This window comes from Cladophialophora bantiana (genome assembly GCF_000835475.1).
Source record: "Cladophialophora bantiana CBS 173.52 unplaced genomic scaffold supercont1.1, whole genome shotgun sequence".
NCBI classification, from domain to species: Eukaryota; Fungi; Ascomycota; class Eurotiomycetes; order Chaetothyriales; family Herpotrichiellaceae; genus Cladophialophora; species Cladophialophora bantiana.
Genome location: NW_015971575.1, coordinates 2,633,669 through 2,654,371, shown reverse-complemented (window position 1 = coordinate 2,654,371; position 20,703 = coordinate 2,633,669). Strand labels below are relative to the sequence as shown.

General features: G+C 52.5%; 9 protein-coding genes across 9 annotated transcripts; 5 read left to right on the top strand and 4 right to left on the bottom strand.

The window, feature by feature from the left end:
• Nucleotides 1-90: 90 nt before the first annotated feature.
• Nucleotides 91-1,884, top strand: Z519_00976 (uncharacterized protein; the record flags this gene model as incomplete). Its single annotated transcript, XM_016758733.1, has 1 exon — nt 91-1,884. The coding sequence occupies one exon, from the start codon at nt 91-93 to the stop codon at nt 1,882-1,884; it is 1,794 nt and encodes a 597-aa protein (XP_016625982.1).
• Nucleotides 1,885-3,034: 1,150 nt separating this feature from the next.
• On the bottom strand, nt 3,035-6,271 carry Z519_00975 (uncharacterized protein; the record flags this gene model as incomplete). The annotated part of the gene is made up of 2 exons (XM_016758732.1): nt 3,035-5,159; nt 5,211-6,271. 2 exons carry the CDS (start codon nt 6,269-6,271, stop codon nt 3,035-3,037), a joined length of 3,186 nt encoding a protein of 1,061 aa, XP_016625981.1.
• A 2,141-nt stretch (nt 6,272-8,412) lies between these two features.
• On the bottom strand, nt 8,413-9,698 carry Z519_00974 (uncharacterized protein; the record flags this gene model as incomplete). Its single annotated transcript, XM_016758731.1, has 2 exons — nt 8,413-9,496; nt 9,556-9,698. 2 exons carry the CDS (start codon nt 9,696-9,698, stop codon nt 8,413-8,415), a joined length of 1,227 nt encoding a protein of 408 aa, XP_016625980.1.
• A 337-nt stretch (nt 9,699-10,035) lies between these two features.
• Nucleotides 10,036-10,725, top strand: Z519_00973 (uncharacterized protein; the record flags this gene model as incomplete). The annotated part of the gene is made up of 3 exons (XM_016758730.1): nt 10,036-10,041; nt 10,099-10,144; nt 10,208-10,725. 3 exons carry the CDS (start codon nt 10,036-10,038, stop codon nt 10,723-10,725), a joined length of 570 nt encoding a protein of 189 aa, XP_016625979.1.
• A 182-nt stretch (nt 10,726-10,907) lies between these two features.
• Z519_00972 (uncharacterized protein) lies at nt 10,908-12,778 on the bottom strand (the record flags this gene model as incomplete). Its single annotated transcript, XM_016758729.1, has 2 exons — nt 10,908-12,600; nt 12,690-12,778. 2 exons carry the CDS (start codon nt 12,776-12,778, stop codon nt 10,908-10,910), a joined length of 1,782 nt encoding a protein of 593 aa, XP_016625978.1.
• A 310-nt stretch (nt 12,779-13,088) lies between these two features.
• Nucleotides 13,089-13,874, bottom strand: Z519_00971 (uncharacterized protein; the record flags this gene model as incomplete). The annotated part of the gene is made up of 1 exon (XM_016758728.1): nt 13,089-13,874. The coding sequence occupies one exon, from the start codon at nt 13,872-13,874 to the stop codon at nt 13,089-13,091; it is 786 nt and encodes a 261-aa protein (XP_016625977.1).
• Nucleotides 13,875-14,663: 789 nt separating this feature from the next.
• On the top strand, nt 14,664-15,005 carry Z519_00970 (uncharacterized protein; the record flags this gene model as incomplete). The annotated part of the gene is made up of 2 exons (XM_016758727.1): nt 14,664-14,832; nt 14,887-15,005. 2 exons carry the CDS (start codon nt 14,664-14,666, stop codon nt 15,003-15,005), a joined length of 288 nt encoding a protein of 95 aa, XP_016625976.1.
• Nucleotides 15,006-15,653: 648 nt separating this feature from the next.
• Nucleotides 15,654-16,739, top strand: Z519_00969 (uncharacterized protein; the record flags this gene model as incomplete). The annotated part of the gene is made up of 2 exons (XM_016758726.1): nt 15,654-16,566; nt 16,621-16,739. The coding sequence occupies 2 exons, from the start codon at nt 15,654-15,656 to the stop codon at nt 16,737-16,739; spliced, it is 1,032 nt and encodes a 343-aa protein (XP_016625975.1).
• A 565-nt stretch (nt 16,740-17,304) lies between these two features.
• Z519_00968 (uncharacterized protein) lies at nt 17,305-19,496 on the top strand (the record flags this gene model as incomplete). The annotated part of the gene is made up of 2 exons (XM_016758725.1): nt 17,305-17,758; nt 17,815-19,496. 2 exons carry the CDS (start codon nt 17,305-17,307, stop codon nt 19,494-19,496), a joined length of 2,136 nt encoding a protein of 711 aa, XP_016625974.1.
• Between the last annotated feature and the right edge of the window lie 1,207 nt (nt 19,497-20,703).

Here is a 20,703-nt window from a genome sequence, read left to right as displayed (position 1 = left end):
CACAGGTCCGCCAAGAAAGGTCTCAAAGATTGTTCGTTCTGCCAGCTCCTATGCGCGGCTCCGCGACCGCATGCCTTTATCTTGACAATCATGAAAGCAGAGAATCCTAGTGCTAAGTATGGCTGGAGAGCCGAGTATAACCATCATTACGAAGGGCTGTTACCGTTCAAGTACAAGCCCCTGGAAAATGATCGCAATATACGCCTCTTACAACTCCACAAGCATACAGGATTATCAGAGTTCGCAGCAAAGTCGGGCACGCCAACCAGCGACCGGCTCATTGGACCAAATACGACTCGGGTGAGGATTCGCCGAAATCCAGACCCAGATGACCTTACTTTCTGGCCGTTAGAAGTCACATTAGTCGAGGTACCCCTGGACAAGTTGCCCCCGTTTCAAAGTATATCGTATGTATGCGGCCCCCAAGAGCAACGCGCAATCATCTGCAACGGTCGACTGTTGTTCATTAACCGGAACTGCGCTCTCGCACTCTACCATCTATCCTGCGACCTGGAGGATTCGGAGAACGGCTACATTTGGGTGGACCAAATTTGTATCCACCAGGATGATGCGGCGGAGAAGGGCCAGCAAGTTGCGCTTATGGCAGAGCACTATTCTTGCTCGAGCAGGACGGCCGCCTGGATAGGGGAAAGCGACGAAGAATTGGAAGAGCTGTTCGACACACACAATAAGCCAACTACTGCGATGCTCATCGGACATGGAAATGGACTACCCTTTCAACGCGAAGGCATCGCGAAACTGTTCTCGAACCCGTGGTTCCGTCGCGGCTGGATCGTCCAAGAAGCAGGACTATCGCGTGAGCTGGAGCTTTTCTGCGGAAGCTATGTGATTTCATGGGGTACATTACTGGACTTTTACCGGGAGAGCCTCGTCTGGCCTCGATGGTCGCTGCCCGACCGTGAGACGATATATCGCTTCAACCAGTTACGGCGAACGATCATCCATTCCGAAACCCGCAGCCTCAACATCAGACAAGCCCTGGAATTTACTCATCAGACGTCAGTTACCGACCAGAGAGACCGTCTGTATGCGTTGTTCGGCGTCTGCAGACCGATCAGAGAACTGGTGGGATTTCCGGACTACACCATCACATCCGAGGAATTGTACCTGAAGTTCGTCTTTGCGGTAATCAAGCAGTACGTTCCCAACTCTCCTTTCCTCTGGCAGATGATTACGATCTATGGCAATGGCCCAGACGATACGGAGCGCTTGCCGTCATGGGCACCGGACTTCTCCCACGGCAAATCCAAATGCTTGGTGCATCCTCTGTGCAGGATGTCCGATTTTGAAACGTCGTCGCGCTTCACGCCTTCTGCGCTTCCAACCCAGCAATTTGATGAAGAGTTGCGTACTTTGACATGCCAATGCGTGGATATCGGCACCTTGGGACATATACTGTGGGATCGCCCAAGTGATCTTCACCATACCCTCATCGAGGATCCACGTGCGGTCCAGCGCATCCTCGACGCCAATGAAATACATGAGTATGACATGTCCGGCCAAGGCCGCCCCGTCCGGGTTAACCCAGCTCGCCCGACTGACCTGCTGTACCGGCTTGTCGAGGACGATTACTTCGACAGTGCGAAGAAACTCCCATTCCACAATGCAGCCGAGTGGCAGGACATGAAAGTATTCGTCACCGCGCGTGATGCTTCGTTGGCGGTGGCTCCCGCGTGTGCCCACGAAGGTGACAAGGTCGTTCTGTTCGAGGGAAACATCCCGACTGGCCAATTGTCCGTCCTGCACGGAAACGGGGACGGGTTGTGGAAGTATACTGGTACCTGCTTCCTCCTGGGCTGGAAGCCGCACGGTAGCAGGAAGATTGTGGATGAGTCGGGAACATGTGAGGTTTCTTTGCGTTGAGAATGTTGTGAATATCCGGATATATATCTGATCCTTCAAAAGCTGCGGGCAAGTGCTCTTCATTTGTGGCCATTAATGGTATCTAGTCAATCGTGGCAGAGCAGATGAAGTAAATCTACAACAAACCCTCTTTGCGTGACCTAGCTTGCCTAGCTCCATTGCTGAAGCATCTCTTCAACAATCCATCATATTCGTATCCTCAGTCCGCCACATGATCTCCAAACCAGCCGAGACAGAACTACCTGGCATCTCCATCGGTCTCCTGGCGGGCGGGAAGGTAAATATATATATATACATGACTCCTCCGAGGATTCGTCGACAAATATTCGCAACCGGAAGAGACGTGCCCAGCGCCTAGCGGCTTCGATATTCGTTCTGCCGCCGCCTCGGAGCCCATCTTTGTCTAGGAGGAGTAGTAGCTCGAAAACTGAAGCCGACAATTTCGTGATGCGCCTTGTACATGTACAGGTAGGTGCGTGGCAAATATATTAGGCATGAGAGAAGTCACGCGGTTTGACTTTTGAAGAGGTGGGAGAGGCTAGTGTTCTTGGGACAGAACGTGCTAGGTGGGGGTACAATTGTCATACTGTACGTATCTACTTGTAGGCATCATTGGCCTGGGCTCGTCCTGCGACGAAAGGCTAGAGGGCCGAGGATATTAGAGGGATTTCTAGGAGGGTATACAAGTACAAGTACATACTCTAGCCAAAGCCTAGGGGCCCTCGCTAAGGCGCTATACCCTTTAGTCCCTACAACTCTTGAGACGCGGGTGGTCTTTCCCCCGGTTCGTGCGAACCTCGTCCTAATACGGGGTGAGGCGCGGACAGTCAGTTAATACGAAATGATCAATCTCGGCCCTAATCAAACATAATACCTGGGCGAACTGGGCAGACGATTCAATTCCGATTTCGACTTTATATTTCGATTTCGACTCCGACTCCCATTCAGAGCACCCGCTGGCCAAGTAGAGTCTCCTAGGCTGCTACTTTGCAGCAGTAATGGGCCAAATGCCTCCCCAAAGCCTTGTGCCCATCAATAAGTTAATGGCATCCAGTTTCTCCAAGAATATACACATACATAACATACAGTTCGCTATCCTCTGACCTCAACGCTCCTCTGGACCGAGTTGTGACCACGCCAAACATATTCTTCAGGCGGGCGACATGCTCATGGGCGCACCGTCTTCGCCTTCCGAGTCCCCATCTCCGTGTTCATGCTCTGGGGTGGTCTCCATCACCGCATCTGCCGCTCGATTCGTGGTGTTTACAGGAGCGCTATCACCATTTGCGGGTGGCGGAGGAGGCATGCTTCCTTTCGACGCAGCCTCATCCTCCAACTTGGCCTTTTTGTCGGTGCCTGTAGCCAAATCAGCAAGACCGGCTTCGCGAGCCTTCCTCTTCTCTTTCTCTCGAATGTATTCCTCTTTTCTGCGCTCTTTCTCGCGCTTGTCGTTCTCCCTCCTGTGCGCCTTGCTTTCAAATTCATGCCAATCGCCTTCGACGTTCGCAAGCTCCACTGGCTGTTCTGGCAGCGGCTCCTCAGAAGTGAAGTACTTGTGACCGAGCACTTGTTCCGCGTTGGGCCGTTTTTTTGGGTCGTATTTGAACATCTTCTGCACAAGATCAAGACCCGCGGGCGTGAAGACGTCTTTGAACGTGGCTTCAAATATCCTCTTTCGTCGATCGACCGGTTGCATGAGCTCAAACCAAGGGAGATCCACAATCCCGGGCCAGTCTGATCGAGTCGGTGTTCCGAGCACGTTGTATACTTTGTCGAGTTGGCTGAGCTCTCCGCCTTCTCCTGGGAAGATCGCTTTCTTGGTGAACATTTCCACAAATACACAAGCTGCAGACCATATGTCCACTTCGGGTCCATATTGAGTTTCACCTAGGAGAAGCTCCGGAGGTCGATACCAGATTGTGATCACACGATTGGTGTAATCGAGTTTTCGAGACTTGTTGTAGAATCGTGCAAGGCCGAAGTCGGCGTATTTCAGTTGACCTGTGTTAGAGATCAGAATGTTGGCGGCCTTGATGTCCCGGTGCAACACGCCCCGTCGATGGAGATAATCTAGGCCATCAAACATTTGCTTGGCCAAGTCCTTTTTGTGTGCCGGCGTAAGTTTGAATGTTGGATGGTTGATGAGTCCAGTCAGGTCATGCGAGAGGTACTCAAAAACCATGAAGCATTCATTTTTTTCCACCATGACCTCTTGCAATGCCACCACGTGCTTGTGTCGTAGGTGTTGCAATAATCTGATCTCGCGTACGGCCGTGATGGGAAATCCGTCTCGTTCGCCTTCCATTCGAATCTTTTTCAGCGCAACCTTGTCCTTTGTGTAGATGTGAATAGCCTTGAATACTTTTCCATATGTACCTGCGCCCACAACAGACTCGTTGCCCGGCTTTCGGTAATATATAGACTCGGATTCTGCAAACTCGGGAGGCAACGTAGGCCGAGACTTGATCTCTTTTTTGATCTTCTTCGAAGGTGGAGAGCGCGATCGGTCCGGTCGGCGTTCCCTTGAAGGTGGTTGCTGATGCTGCTGTTGCTGTTGGCGGTCGTTGGGAGGCCTTCGGTCTTGATAAGTCGGAAATTTCCGATCATGAGGCCGAAATCCATGTCTGTCGTCACGGCGGTCGAAGTGTTTGTTCTTGGGGCCTTGGGGCGGTGGCGGCCGATTGTCTGGAGGTTGGAATGGTCCCTTTGGTCTTGAAAAATCTGCAGCAGGTTTAGCTGGAGCCTGAGGAGGAGCTTTGGACTTGAAGGCGAAGCTGAATTTGGAAGCAGCCGGTCCTTGTTGGTCATTACCCTGTGTGTTCTGATCTGTATTGTCGATCCTGCTGTTCCCTTGATCCTCCACTCGCAATTCCTTTGACGGTCTGAAGGGATTCTCCTCCTCGGCTGGCGCGCCTTCGCGGCCGTCCTGTGACGCCGTCTGCGAATGAGTTGGAGATGTTTGCGATTGATCCCCATGTCCGCCTGGAAAATTTTGGGTTTGCGGTCCACCTTGTTTTGGGCCTGGTGCTGTCCATTGTAAATTATTAAAATGTCCGCCTCTACCTCGATGACGGGGGCCGTTGAATCTCTGGTCTTGTTGGAAATGCCCACGGTGGGGACCATGACCACGACCCCCTCGGTAGGATTGTTGATAGCCGTGTTGGTTACCCCCGTAGTGGCCTTGCTGGTTTTGATAGTAAGGATTAGGGTTATTTGCGCCGCCTGGACCAGAAAAGCTATTTTGTCGATATGGAGGAGAGGAATTGTGCATCGGACTGTGGAATGTATTAGCAATGAAACAGCTGTTACGTTATAATGGTACTGACCCATGATGGCCTTGCCCTCCCCAGCCGCCTCTCTGATGATGATATGGTGAATTCTGCGGCGGCGAGCCGTGATAGGAGCTGTTAGAGGAATATGGAGGGGAGCCTCCATATCCTTGGTGTCTATTTTCGGCATATGGCCTTTGTTGTCCTCGATTCATTCCATAGCTACCACGTGATGGATATTGGGCATCCATGGGGCGGTTAACGGTATCGTCGACAACGGAAGGAGCTCTCGAGGAGGGATTGTCCTTCTTGGCGGAAGGGCCACCTTTGGCCGGCAGAGGACGTCGCGGCGGCCGGGTCGAATTCACGGATGATTCTCGAGTTTCGATAGATGAATGCTTGGACTCGGGGCGCCGAGGCGGAGATAATCTCGCAGGCGGACGAGGGGAGATGGATCGCTTATCGCGTGTGCGGGAAGGCGAAGACTCTCTTTGAGTGGCAGGATCGTAATTGCCACGATCAGCTACTTGGGATGTCGAGGCGGGTGAACCGAGTCGAGATGAATATCGAGGGAAATCCCTAGGCGGTAAAGGAGATGGAGGATTCGGCCGACCCCTATCGTCTATATCAGAAGGGTCCCGGCTGCGAGCACGTCTGTGGTCTTCGAAGCCAAATCGGTCGCTGCCGGCGGGAGATGGGCTTTGAGTGCGCCTCCGTTTGGGTAATCGGGTGGGCGAGAACTCACGGCGTCTCCCAGGTCGATCTCCAGATAATTTTCGAGGTGGTGGGTGATGATGGTGTTGCTGCTGCTGCTTGGGTTTGGAGTAACGAGGCGGAGGCGAAATGGAAGACTGTCTACCATGCAATTTCCTGGAGTCTCTGTCTCTCGAAAATTGCCGCTTCCAACGTGGCTCACGGTGATGGCGACCTGGCCGCGTGCCCCGCCCGTAAGATACTGCGGCTTCTTCTCCTGGACGTGCAGAATGTGGTGATTGAGGTCGTCCGCTTTCACGATTCCCGTCTCCGTCCCGCGGTCGATGATGTGGATGTCTCTGGCGCGGATCCTCTTCGACTCGCCAACGATTCTTCATTGATGGACTCCTTCGAGACCTCGCCATGTAATGCGGGGCGGCATTGGCAAAGAGGTAGGGCGGGGAGATTCGAGGGTTTGCAAGAGAGTAATGGTCGCAGCGGTGGTGCTCGTGAGGAAGTGGGTGTGGATGTTCAGCGAGTCCTGCGCAGTTTTGGAGATTCAGCAACATCGCCAGCCAGAAGCGAACATGGGTTTGGGTGATGGTCCAAGGACTTGGCAAGCCCGTGGAAGTGAAAAAGCGGCGAGCAGGCCCCAGTGTGCCCATGTCGGCATCGAGTCAGGCCGCTGGCGCCTCAGGGTCCTCATGTTCTGGGGGGTGGGAGGGCAGGAGGGGGTTGTCTAGGGGAAACAGAGGACTCACCTGTTGCCCCTGTTGTGCCTATTCTCGACTCAGGCCTAGGCTCCCTCTCACACTGCCTCTGGTGTCCCATCTCCCTCTGCCTCTTCCTCTCCATCCTCATCACCATCTCAGCAGCTCCTTCGCTCCGCATCAGCCACTTGTCCGCTTTTCTTTTACCTTTTGCTCTGCCCATCACACTGGATGATCCCAGCAGCGATAAATGGGAGCGATCTACCGCTCAAACTACAGTGGCCGTAGTCGCGCTTTTTTGTGAGAACTGCGTCAAAAGCACTTCTCTGTCTCGGTGGCGGCGCCGCTTTGTTGGCGGCAATTCAAGGCGTCAGAGATCAAAAGGTCGAGTGACATACCGCACTTCAAAAGTGACAGTACAAGACGCGACAGTCTATCTACGTGAATCCTCCTCGGGCGCCTTCCCGAGGCAACAGCAAAGCACTCGGTCAACGGCCTGCCATTGACGAGTTTGCGTTTTGCTGTTCACTGCCAGTAGTAACACGGTGAATAACCTGGTTCCCCAACTGCCTTCGACTTCAACCGTCCCTCCCGACATTTTATGCCCTTGTAGAATCAGACATTGACCACAAAAAGGCATCAATATCTGTTCACATGGCAATGACATCCATGAACCCTGGATGTCGCTTTGCTCGTACTAGACATTATATCAGCAATCAAGTACTTATGTCTCCAGGATACTTGACCGAGCGATTTTCAAGCAGCGTGGGGGTGTAGAAGTGGCAGGTCTGTCCTGTTAGCCAAAACGCAGTTGAGCTGTGGTCGGCTTGAAAGACGAAATTAGAAACGTTGGTCGAGCATGATTCCTGAAAAAAGGATAATGAGAGCTTGACGGCCGATTGTAACGCAGTCCGATTGCTGTACCCGGAACTCGGCGGCGGGGGGATTCGGCCTCCTGGGTGGTGCGGATATCTTGCAAGGAAATAAGAGAGTAACAAGAATGAACGTCGACATCAAAACTACATATCCAAGAGTAATGTTGCCGCAGAGTGAGCGCAACCATGACTTCTGAGGCTCCAAGTCCAGAGGAGAGGGCGGGTACATTGAAATGTGTACCAGTGGGCAAGGAATGTGGCCGCTGACCGCCTAAATTGACCTCCAACATAGCAATTTTCAGTCGATCTGCCATCTCTCCGCTGAGCATAATTAATCAGAGGAGGGAAACGAGTCCCGACCCTCGGGAGTATAAACGAGAGAAAATATCAGACGCAGCAGAAACGACATTCGATATCGTCGATGGCTTACAGTGTACAGAACGACAATGATGAAAGATGTCGAGGTGTGTACGGTGAAGGATCCTGTGACTTTGATGCCAAGAAACTAGTACAAAGTGGGAGGCAGGGGAGGCAAAGGAGGCTGGGCGTCCGGCGAAGCAAGCACGCCTCGACACGCATTTTGATTACACCGAGCCCCTCTCGATGCCTGCCCTCTCTAGTTAACGCAGCCATCAATTATGCAGCATGAGCATCTCCGTACACATAACCCGCTCACAGCGGCAAGTCCAGGTCGATCATACGGAAATCAACGGCGGCCATTGGGCTGCATCGACCTCACATGTCACCTCTTCCACTCCACTTCTCAGCTTTTGCTGACCAAGGGAATTCCTGGACGAACCCCAGCTGCGGTCTTGGAAGATATATCACTTTGAAGCGTCATTATGCTTTTCGCCCTGTTCCTCTCTGATTTGCCTCCATCGATTTGTCTTGGCCATAACGCAGTAAAGGGTTGACAGTACGACCTGAAACTCCCATTTCAAGATCGGCTTCCCGTTTGATCATCTCTCCTGATCAAAATGGTCACCGGTCAATGCTCATCCTCCCACCAATCCCTTTCTCCCCCATCAACTCGCATCCCGTCCTCACCACGCCAATCATTCCACCAGTCTGCACACCCTCACTTCCGCCTCCAGCCAATCTGTATTCAATCTCTGCGAGCCCTTGTAACCAGGTCACTCTAGTCGCGGCACTGACTTCGAGGTTCTGTAATTCTTCGGCCAGAGCAGTCAATATGTCCGCGAGGGCCAGTCCACGGCTACTCTTCAAAGCATTAATTGTCCTCAGACATTCCGTCAGTTCAGGCGTGCTCAGCATAGTCGTCATGATTAAGCGTATATCTTCGGGATGCGGCGCCGCAATACAATTGTAAATTGTGTCGTTCGTAATCAAGTCATATTTGATCTCGGATTCCTTGACGGGAGGCTGACCTCGCATTGGTAGTGGCCGTGATCCAGCATAGCAAGCTTGAAGAACGTTCAGCGCTCGACGCATGTCGCCTTTGGACAATCGGACCAATGAATCAACCGCCTCCGGAGTGATATCCACATGTTCCTGTGCAATCACCTTGTCCACCAGCCGACGAATATCCGCTTCCTTTAGGGGGGAGAACCGAAATCGAGTACACCTCGATAGCAACGCCGGAGATAACTTATGTGTGTAGTTCGCAATAATGCAAAATCTTGTATTAGCCGTGTATTTCTCCATGATCCTCCGCAAAGCCATTTGCGCCGCGGACGTCATCGCGTCTGCTTCATCGAGAATAATCAACTTGAAAGCCCCGAGTCCGAGTTTAGGCCCGCCCGGAGTCTGCTGCGTTGCGGTACTGAAGATTTGCTTGGTCGACGCAAAAGTTTTGATGTGTTCGCGAACCACGTCGATGCCGCGGTCGTCGGACGCATTGAGCTCGAGAACCATCTGTCTCATGTTCTTGGGGCCGTATATGTGTCGCGCCAGCGCCAAAATCGTAGAAGTCTTCCCTGTGCCGGGCGGTCCATAAAAGAGGAGATGGGGTAGTCTGTTGTGTTCGATAAATCTGTTGATTGTAGCGAGGATGTCTTGGTGGCCCGAGACATCGTCAAGGGTATTAGGCCGGTACTTTTCGACCCTGCATTTCCTGTGAGCGACTACTCCGTCTAGTTGAGACGCGCAAGGATTGTGACATACCATGGTAAATTGTCCTCTGCTTCCACTGGCAAGTCCGCAGCTATTCGCTTCTGCTTGCCCGCTGTATGGTCTGAGCTGAACTGGATTGACTTGTCTCTGGACGGAGGCGCATCCAGGTCCATGTCGTCTTCGTAGTCTGACATCCTGAACCAGATTGTATACACTTAAATTGTTGACGATATCACTTGAAACTACTAAGGTTGATGTCAATAGTCCCTCTCCCACGACGCGCCTGCACCTGCGGAGACGCGTTAATTGAAGTGCAGCTTATGCTGGAATGCGCCGCCCTACAATTTCTTCGCCTCCTCACACAACTGCCAAGACGTAATTGCGGGTTCGTCGCATTGGTGGGATGCGATCGCCTAGGACAAGGTGCCTCAATTCCAAGTCAACACTGGGATGGGAAGTTGAGAAACCAATTGCCATCCTTTGACTCCTCCTACTTCCTTTCCTCTAGGCTCGACTTCGTGGGAAGTCAAGATGCCAGTAAGTCGCCGCCAGTTCCCTTGCTTGCCCTCCTGTCCGCTGACATCCCGCTCACAGGCATACCACTCCATCTTCCTGGGCGACCAGGGCGTACAGTTAATAGGTATCTCACTTTAAAAACACGGCGGCTCACGAACCCGTTCGTACTGACACCTGGGACCGGAAGGCAACTTTCCACTCCTGCCGCTTCGCACGAAAACCCGCGGCCCGGCCTACACTCTTCCTGCTCTGCCTCCAAACGTCGACCCCCTCGACGTCGACCCCGACTCCGAATCCTACGATTGCCTCGATGAGATCCTGAGCTTGTTCCGCGCCAACACCTTCTTCCGCAACTTTGAAATCAAAGGTCCTGCGGACCGAATGCTTATCTACGGCATCCTCTTCCTCTCAGATTGTTTGACGAAAGTGAAACCAAACATGGACTCCCGTGCGGCGGAGAAAGCCCTAATAAATGGCGCCCTGGAGCAATTCAGCATCCCTGGGGAGCCAGGGTTCCCATTGAACCAAGCGTATGAGGCACCCAGAGACCGGAATGATGCCGAGGCTTTGAGGAGTTACTTGAGCCAAGTGAGGCAGGAACTGGCAATGAGACTGCATGCTAGGCTTTATGCAGATGGGACCAACGTACCGAGCAAGTGGTGGTTGAGCTTCACGAAGCGGAAGTTTATGGGCAAGAGTTTATAGATGAAGATTGAGGAAAATAGCATGAACAGAAGGAGACATTCTGGATGACCTGATGACGAAAGAAAGGGAATTGGGGTCCGATTCCCTCGAAAATAACTTGGAAATCAAGGCCACGGAGTTTTATATACGCTTCGGAACATGCCATGCTAAGTTCCCATCTGGTCACCATCTCGTGGCCCGTTTCACGCCTCGTCTATAACATCCTCACGCACATCCAGATTATTCTGTTCCTGTGTCGCAGCCTCGACCTTTAGTTTCTTGAGCGGTGACTGGGGTGGCTCCTCCGTATCTGCCACTCTCTTCCCTCCTTCAAATCCACCCTCATTTGGACTTCCGGTAGGCCCCTCTTCGCCCTTGACCTTCTTTCCTCTAGGAGGTCTCCCTCTGGCTTCAACCTTTCCCTCCGCAGGAAGCACCCTAGTTCCCACAAAGACGTAACCCTCTGCACCACCCCTTCCCGTCATCAATGGATGCGTCCTGCCGGGTAAGACCTGCCACTTCCTCACTCTTGCGGTATGCACCGACGGTGCTAGAAGCAGCGTCGGATCCACAGGGAAGTCCTTTGACGGGACAGTTCTTTGTTCTTGAGGAGTATTGATGAAGGCAGTCCGTCGTGCTGTAGAGTAGCAGTCAGCCAGTTCGACCAGCGGCTCGACGTATGGCGAGTAGACCACGACTTGGCTTCCGCCCGCCAACAACGGGACGAGATGGCGCAACGTCGACGTTGGATCTGTGAAGCTCGCCACGACAAGGCCGTCGAAGCCGCCTTCCTGCGTCTCGGCCACGAGCTTCCTTACACGTTCCCACCGCCGGCGTTTGCGGTAGTAGGCACTCCTTCGATTTGATTTCATCCGCGCGAGTTCTACGTCCGGGATGGTGGGTGGTTCTTCGTACGTGGTCCCAGACTCTGGCTCCAATAGCTGCAGCCACGAGAGGGTCTTAAGATGGGTGTACAATGGATGGGAAGCACTCGGGGTGTTGGAGTCGAAGTTGAAAAAGCGGAGTAATCCGAGATTAGGTTGCTGATTTGCATGGACGAGCGTGATTGCGTTGGAGGTTGCGCTCATTGCGGAGTGACGGTACTGTTCGCGATGTGACCTTCGAGGTAAGTGCGTCTCTACCTCGTCGGGGTGGTCGTCATTCATGTCCTCATCTTCTATGCGAACAGTCACCTCTTGTCCCAGGCCTGTTGGATGTAGAATACCCATCCTCTCCGCCATGGCAGCCACGATCAGACCACCCGTGTCATCTACAACTAGGTACCGCGAAGACGGGCCCATGTTGGCGAGCATAGGAGAGTCTTGGCCGGCAGCATGGACATTTGCCCAACATCCGATCAGACCGATCGCCTCGTTCCTCATCTCCATAATCTTCGTAAATTCACGATCTACCATCATCCAATCTACCAGGGTCGGAACATCCAGGGGCAACACAGTGAATTGCTTCATGTACTTCTTGTGTTTCTTTAGCGTATATTTGGCGAGAGAAAACGCCGTCTTCTGGTCAAGGGTAGAGTGAGATTGCATGATCCTCTCAATTAGTTCTCTGCCGCTGCCCATGGTGTTTCTTTTGAGTGCTTCGATTTCAGTCCTGGTCAGCTTCTGATTCGTGGGGTCGTCGTGGGTGTTGACGTTGGATTTAGGAGTCGGTTGCTGTGATACCCCTGCATCGTCCACCTCGGTTCTGGGCGTCGACACATCGTCCGTCTCGGCCTGCTCAACTAGAGCCACAGCATGCAGCTCGGCGGCCTGGAGAATCCTGAGCTCTCTGCCATTCTTGACGTCGGACCGATCAAGAATCTCAAAGGTTAGGTGGTAAGGACGGCCTATGATCTGGTTTGTGCGGAAAGATCCATATTTGCCCAGGTTTATCAGACTTTGTAGACAGAGTCAGCGACAGCTTATCAAGGCCGTTGGCTGATATCTGTTCGGAGTCCGACAGATTTCTTGGTGTTGAAGACCTACGTATTGGGGACGATCTGCTCGACTCTGGTCTGGTCTGAGGGCAGCCGAATGGCAACGTATTGATAGGGGTGGACGACTGAAAAGGCCATTCCGCCGCTTGATACAGCACCTGGTGAGCCTGATAGCTGACTTCAGCTTTTACTCGTCATTGCTTTGTGGCCCAAATAGGGCAGTTGAGCATTTGAAAATAACGTCCCGCAAATATTTTTATGCTATCACGGACATCCGCTTCGGGGCTTAACTTCTAGCCGCTTTATGGATATTTCGGCTCTACTTCGGCTCTGCCTCGACCTAGCCATACCAGCCCTGCTAGCCTTCTGGTTTGGGGGTCATTCAATGTTCCAGGCAGGATTCATCCATCGACATAGAGAGACAAAAGTGGCACAGATGGCCATCTGCTCATACAGAAAGTACCTCGATGCCAAACTTTGCGTACGGAAAGTTTTCCAAACTGGCCAAGTACTCTCCCCATCCATCGTCAATCTCACCCAGTTGCTCTTCATCGCCAATCTCGACCAGCCCAGTTCTTCCCGCAAGTACCTCCAACTCCCGATCTCTAAACTCGGCATACAAGCCTGGGTGGGGGACCCAAACGACTCTCATTCCCGCCCTCCTCCCCGCCTCGACACCGGGCAGGCTATCCTCGAAAACTAGACATTCCTCAGGTGATATCGGAGGCGACCCTTTGGAGAGCTTGGAATTGAGAATCTGCAATGCACATAAGTAGATATCGGGTGCCGGTTTTCCTCTACCCTTGCGCACACGCGGATCGTCGCCTAGAACGCGATGTTCTTCAGGAATTAAATCCAGCAGCGCCTTCGACTCCGGCCGCACTACCTTGCGATTGTAGTTGAGCCTCTCGCTGCTGCTAGCTAGGGCAATCTCCACGCGCAAGCCAGTGGTCGTTTGAGCCTTGTTGAGATCACGGAGGAGCTTTTCCGTGCCCGGCAACGGTTCACACTTGTCAAAGTGGATTTGCTGTTGCTCACGCTGTTCTTTTGCATACTGCTCTCGGGAGATGGGGAGCTGGGCCCACTGGTGGAAGACGTCTCCGTTGGAACTTCCAGGAACACCCATTAGCCGGGCTTTGATGGACCACGGGAGCCGAGGTCGGCCGTATTTGAGGAGCACGTTGTCAGCGCATAATGTGTAGATGTCTTCCGTGTTGAGCAAGAGGCCGTCCATGTCAAAGATACAGGCGCGTACCGGCGCGAAACTACGAGATAAAGCCCATCTGATTAGCAGCGTTGAGACTACTCGATAATAGACATGCGGAGTCCAGTGCACATCAAGGCAAGGCGACAGACCCGTGGGTGAGATCCGGGACAACTTACTCTGTTCGGGTAGGCATTTTGTCAGGAAGACGATTGAATTACGCTCACGGATCTAGCACTCGCTCAAATTGCGCGATGCGTGGGCCAGGCCAAGCTGCTTTTAGGGAGCACAGCCACACCTCAGGATTTGGCCTAGGCCGGGCAAGACCAGGTCACTTTTGCCGCATGGAAGATTAACGGCTTATCTAGAGAGCACGACAAGGAGCCAAATGGCTCTGATGGTAAGTTCCACATGATCAACGGTTCTCGTGACCGTGACGAGTGCGAGAGGGATGGGTTTATACAAGTAGAGAATACAACGAGGACTTATGTCTTGCTAGGTATCTTGGTATGCCACAAAAACAGGAACAATGCATCATCTCGAATGAGTGTGACGTCACTGGGCAAACAATGCCAGGCCAACGAACTGGAGGGTGAAAGGCGAAAAACGAATTCGCTGCGTTCGGTTGCGCTACAAGCGCATTCCAAGGGACGGACAACAGGCGAGAGCGTGTGACGCACTTTGTTCTCAAAGCCATAACAACGCTCGCAATGCCCCTATATCAATCCAGCTCTCGCTTCTGCATCCACCGAGTTCACATCTTGATACCTTCACAGTCCAGTCACCGCACATCAGTCTCGCAGACAAACGAGAATCAGCATGTCGGACATTGTCAAAGGCGTCAGCAACTTGTTCGCCTCCATCTTTGAGATCATCAGAGGCATCTTCGTCACGGTGTTCAACATCTTCGAGGGCGCATTGAACGCGGCCATTGGCCTCCTCAAAAACACATTCAACGTGGCCGAAGGTGTGCTCGGCTTCATCATCGGTAGGTCATCGACCAGAGCTCGCAGGCCAAGAGAAACCCTCCTGACTTGGATAGGGAACATCTTCATCATTGGGACGATGTGCGCCATCTACTTCGGATATGTCTTGTACCAACAACGACAGGGCAAACGACCGGCTCCAATCTCGAAAGTGGCAACGGGGAAGACTCAATGAGCGCAATGGAACGGCAGGGGATGTTCGGAAGCCATTTGAGATAGGTAATCAGGAAAGTGAATATGGCAATGAAATGTGTTGGGGTGCAATCAGCTGCGAGTACCCATCCCGAAAGGTGGGAGTGACGGCATGGTGAGGGAGGGCGGGCCGAGGTCGATATGAAACGAATCGCCTCTTTAGGTCGACTTGCCAGTTAGGGTTCTCGTCCGACTCTGGCATTCTTCAGTAGCAACAATTGATATCTCGAAAGGAAATTGGGATCGGGCAGTTGAAACGAATTCGCTTCGGGTGTGCCAAGGCAAAGACAATTGCCGAGGTTAAATGGGCGTCATGTGACTGGTGCGAGGTCGCATCTTCAACTGCGCTCGTTGTCTCGACGAACATGCGCCCTTTGTGGGTTCTTCAATCCCCTTCTTGTCCCTTCATCATCCCTCGTCTGCGTTTTATTCCTTCCGACTTCCTCCATTGATCTCCAATTCTCCCTCTGCCACACACGTTGCGGCGAGTGACCTACAAAAAGCGGGCACCCGTAGGCCTTTCTTCCATTTCGCTACATTCCTTTTCTTCTTTTGTTGATTCCAACTCTACCCCTCTTTCTCTATCACCACCACTGTCGATCCTCAAGGTGTGCCCAGTACTCCCAGCATCATGTCTCAAGTGAAGGACATTGCGCCGTCTCCTACCGAGGCCGACCTCAACCAACAAACATCCCAAACCTCCGGTCCAGTCAGTCCTACCTCCGCAACTTCCTCTGCCCAACAAAGCGATAATATTGCCCATGCTTTAGCGGGTGCGGGCGGTGGCCTTCTCGCAATGACCCTCACCTACCCTCTGATTACGCTCTCAACCCGGGCACAGGTGGAGTCTAAGCGGGCCGACACCTCTACCCTTGCGGCTGTGAGGCACATCATTAAACGGGAGGGTCTGGGCGGACTCTACGCAGGCCTCGAGAGCGCTTTGTTCGGTATTTCAGTCACCAACTTTGTCTATTACTATTGGTATGAGTGGACTCGCGCCTTCTTCGAGAAAGCTGCGGTCACTGCGGGCCGAGCCAGCAAGAAGCTCACCACCGTCGAGAGCATGATAGCCGGTGCGATTGCGGGATCGGCCACCGTCCTCCTCACCAACCCGATTTGGGTCATCAACACAAGGATGACAGCTCGCAAGAGCGAGACAGGAGAGGGCGAGTTACCAGGTGGTGAAAAGAGAAAGGTCAAGAAGCCTAGCTCCATCGGGACGTTGTTGAGCCTCCTCAGGGAGGAAGGCCCGGGCTCCCTTTTCGCCGGGGTCCTTCCGGCTTTGGTTTTGGTGATCAACCCAATTCTACAATATACGATATATGAGCAACTAAGGAACATTTTGGAGAAGAAGAGGAAGTTTGGCCCTCGCGATGCCTTTTACCTAGGGGCTCTTGGCAAGCTGCTGGCGACCACGATCACGTATCCTTACATCACTGTCAAAGCCAGGGCCCACGTGGCCAGCAAAGACGATCCTCACGAGGGCATGTGGAAGAGCTTGAACAGGATTGTCAAGGAGGAAGGCTGGGCCGGCTTGTACAAAGGTGAGCATGATCTATTTCCATTGTCCTCAACGCCAACTGACCAACATTGCCCAGGACTCGTCCCCAAAGTCAGTCAAAGTGTTTTAACTGCGGCTTTCCTATTTGCCTTCAAGGATGTGTTATATGATATGACCGTGGCAGCGCGAAGAAAGGCAAAGGCCATCAAAGCTTAAACTGGGGACTCAACCACTACTTGGATTTGGCCCGAAGTCATGTGAAGCAAGGGCGTCTGGAATGTCGCATTGTCCCTAAGCCAGCATGACGAGGCTGTCATCTACGATGCAATAACCCATTTGGAGATGGATGATATGCAACGTGAGCAACGCTCGTGCAGGTGCTCGTTGGGGTGGGTAACGGAAGGCTGCTCACAGGCAAGTGGGAGAGGTGCCAAAGGGGATTGTTTTCAGCCTCTTCAAAAGTTCTGCGAGACTAGAAATGTGTTCAGAGATAGACTGTAGAGCTTCTACTTGTATACCCATTTCAATACCCAATTCACCCCCTCACCGTATAGCTTTACTTTGATTATATTAGCGCGAATATGTAGGCCGTCGAATCTAGTCTGTATTGTAGCCGTTTTCCCCTTGTCACTAGCCACCTCTTCGGCTTAGCCTCGGAGTGAACTTCTGAGGCTGAGTGAACAACTACCTTCCTCAAGTCAGCCCTGATTCACATTCTTTCAGTTGCAGTTGTGACTGAAGGTCACCAGCTCCCCCGACATCCAAGTTGGGCGGAAGGGAAATGAAGCCAAGTACCGGATTCTGGGATTACACCGACATTCAGGCATTAGCGATTCCCCATCAACTATGCGCTCCGTGTAAAAAGATCTGCTCTACATCGAACTTGTTACGAACTCTGCCGCAAGATTACGCGAGGTGGGAACAGGAACAAAAGGATGGTGGGCCTCTCACTATAGGGTGTGAATATCAAGAGTCATATCGAATCCATGACTTTCCAGAACTTGACCGGTGTGTCTCGGAAGGCCAATGCCACCTATGTGCTCTAATTTGGTCCGAGTTGCATGCCGAAGCCGGGTTTGAGCCGCTGGAGGAATTACGGCGTCTTCAGCATGAGGGAGTATCATTGACCGGCGTCCTGAGAGGCGGCGGCAAGTCGTTCATCAACCACCGCCTCCTGACATTTCGTGTGGGAGACAGAAAGTCGAATACAGCAATGCAGCTCCTTATGTCTTCCGGTAAGAGAGCTTGATCTCTTCCAGTCAAGACCCATCTACTGATGCTCGGTGGAAAGAGCCACACACAGCACCGATCCAACAGGAGTTTGATGCGCAACTAGCCTTGTCTGCCGAATCCGACGCCACCATCTCTCTCGCCGCAAAATGGCTTCGTGATTGCATTGCTCAGGATACGGCCTGCGCCGGTAAGAGACAAAGCGCCGTATGGGATAAAACGCTGCCTGCAAGACTCATCTGCATCTACAGCGAGGATCCGAGTTTGCAATCGGCTCGTATCGTGGATACGAACAAATTGCCCTTGAATACTTCCTACCTTACGCTCAGCCACTCCTGGGGGGATGGCAAGTTCCTGAAACTTCTGTCGACCAATATGGAACAGCTCTATTCATCAATCCCAGTCGACGAGTTAAGCAAGACTCACAGGGATGCTCTGTCGATAACTCGCAGACTGGAGTACCAGTATCTGTGGATTGACTCGCTGTGTATCATCCAAGACTCTAGTGATGACTGGAGATCACAATCCGCCCAAATGGCCTCCATCTACGGTAACTCGACCTGCAACATCGCAGCAGAGAATACGTCGGGACAAGGTGGATGTTTCGTCCGCCGGAATCCCTTGATGCAGCGACCCTGTCAATTGACTCACAGCAGCGACGTGGATCCAGCAGAAGGAGTCTACGCCCATCGCTATCACACTGCAAATTGGTCTGCATTCCCAGAGTATTACTATTCCCTCCTATCCCTCTTGACTCGCGCATGGGTCCAACAGGAACGCGTCTTATCTCCTCGGGTTCTGTACTTTGGTGGTCCTGAGATACATTGGGAGTGCTGTTCGTTCCAGGCCTCTGAGGCGTGGCCGCACGGGTCTCCTAATGAGGAGTACGGCTTCGATGAGGTCTATCCACTCAAAGCGGCATTCGAGTCCCTAATTACGCCATTTACGGATTGGGACCGAGATGATCTCAACAGGTTTGTCTACGAGCTGTGGCATAACGGGGTGTTTCGAGAGTATACCGCGGCCGACCTGACGTTTGAGAAGGATAGACTGGTGGCCCTCTCCGGCATTGCTGGGGTCATCCAGCAGCGCACGGGCTTGACTTACATCGCGGGGCTGTGGAAGGAATTCCTCCCGATGGATCTCATGTGGCGGAACATGGACGCCCCAGCGCCAGGACAGAGACATCTTGAACCCATGCCTTGGAAAGCACCCACGTGGTCGTGGGCGTCGGTCAAGGGGCGGAAAAGGTATGATCTCTTTGCCCTGCAAAAGCCAGAGGACAACAATGTGCTGTATTGCTCTCGTGTCCTTGAATGTGTTGTAGAGCCCTTGGACATCGAACAGCCTATACTAGGTGAGGTGTCGGGGGGGATCATAACCCTGACAGGCTTCCTTGTGCCGCTGGCCGGACGCAACAACCCACAGACACTAGGACCCGATGGACTGGGAAGCCTGGAGAAATCAAAGGATTTCCATCTGGACATCGATATCCCCTCCTCATCAACGAAGCTGTTCTACTTCTGTCTCATGAAGACCCGGGACAACGAGACGACACATACGAATAAAGGACTCGTCTTGGCCCAAGCGGTGGCAGAGCCGGAGGAAGAGCCAGAGGAGGATAAAGATGACACCAAATATGCTGGAAGGTACGTCCGAGTTGGTATCTTTGTTAAGTCGTACAAGATTGAAACGGGCTGCATCTTTGACGGGGTTGAGGAGTCCTCGGTAAGTGTACGCTGAAATACTGATTTCCTCGGTGTGCATGAAGAAAATCTGTACATGGAAGGTCGACGACCAGTGTGCAACGCGGCGACGTTGAATAATGCATGCTATCTGCCAGCTCTGGCTGAGCTGAGACCTGCGGAGTGTTTAGCGTGAAGGCAAAGAATAGAGGCACGAGTTTTTCCAACTTCCGGCCAGCCTGAGAGTGATCCCTGCGTTGTTCCAGAACTCATGCAGCCTGAAGTCATCTTCAGCTTCGCTTAACCTGATTTGTGTGCAGCTTCGCGGGGGTTTCACATTCAGCTGCCTATGGCTCTCTCGTTCGAACTTGAAAGTATCTATCCATGGGCCTCCTCTCTGGCGGTCAGATGGGCATGATAAATGCGGTGCCAAATTGAAAGATGTCACAACACGGTCACGCTCAGCGGCGAGCTCAGTTATGCAAAACTCTGTTTGGCGTCATTCAAGGAATTTCAACTGGCGCCACTTTCACATGGTTAGCGGAACTGTGCAGTGCATCATCTGTGGGAAACCATTTTCGGGTTCATAAGACGACAGAGGTCATTTGCATGTTCAACAAGTTCCACTACCATGAAGATCAATCTTCCAGCTGCCCGTACCCCATGCAGGTTGTGTTCTCGTGATATTCTAAACTGGTGCCGCAACCTAGTCAGCTAGCCAGGGTTATCAACATGAGTCTCCATTTCGCGCAAGGTTCATTAGAAGGAGCTCACAGGTTCTTTGTGATATTATAGCCATACTCGGTTTTAGTCAGCTACCGTTCGCAACTCGCCAGGTCCTGGGAGGAGTCTGGTGACCAAGCCTGCTCGACACGAGAACGGAAAAAGTTGGTCAAGTATCGAGCCCGTTATGGTTGCGTCAGAAGAGAGCTATATAAATCGCTCCGTGTGCCACCTTCTGATGAAGCTCAGAAGTCTTCAGCTTGCTTGGAAAGGAAGATTGGTCGCTGAACCCCATCAACACCATGGAGACCCAAACCAGCGATAAATGAAACAAATTCCTAGCTACCCGCGTCAAAGTCACTGATAGCAGTACGGCAGCTGCAAAATTCTGGTTGGTTGTCCCATGCTAACGCCAATTGGGCAGTATTCCAAATCGTCAATGGATTGGTGGAAAGGGATTTTCGGAAGAGATTAGGGAGCTATACTTCAAAGGCTTCGAGGCATTCGAAGCCGTGGACAAAAGACGACCCGCTGTCTTACTA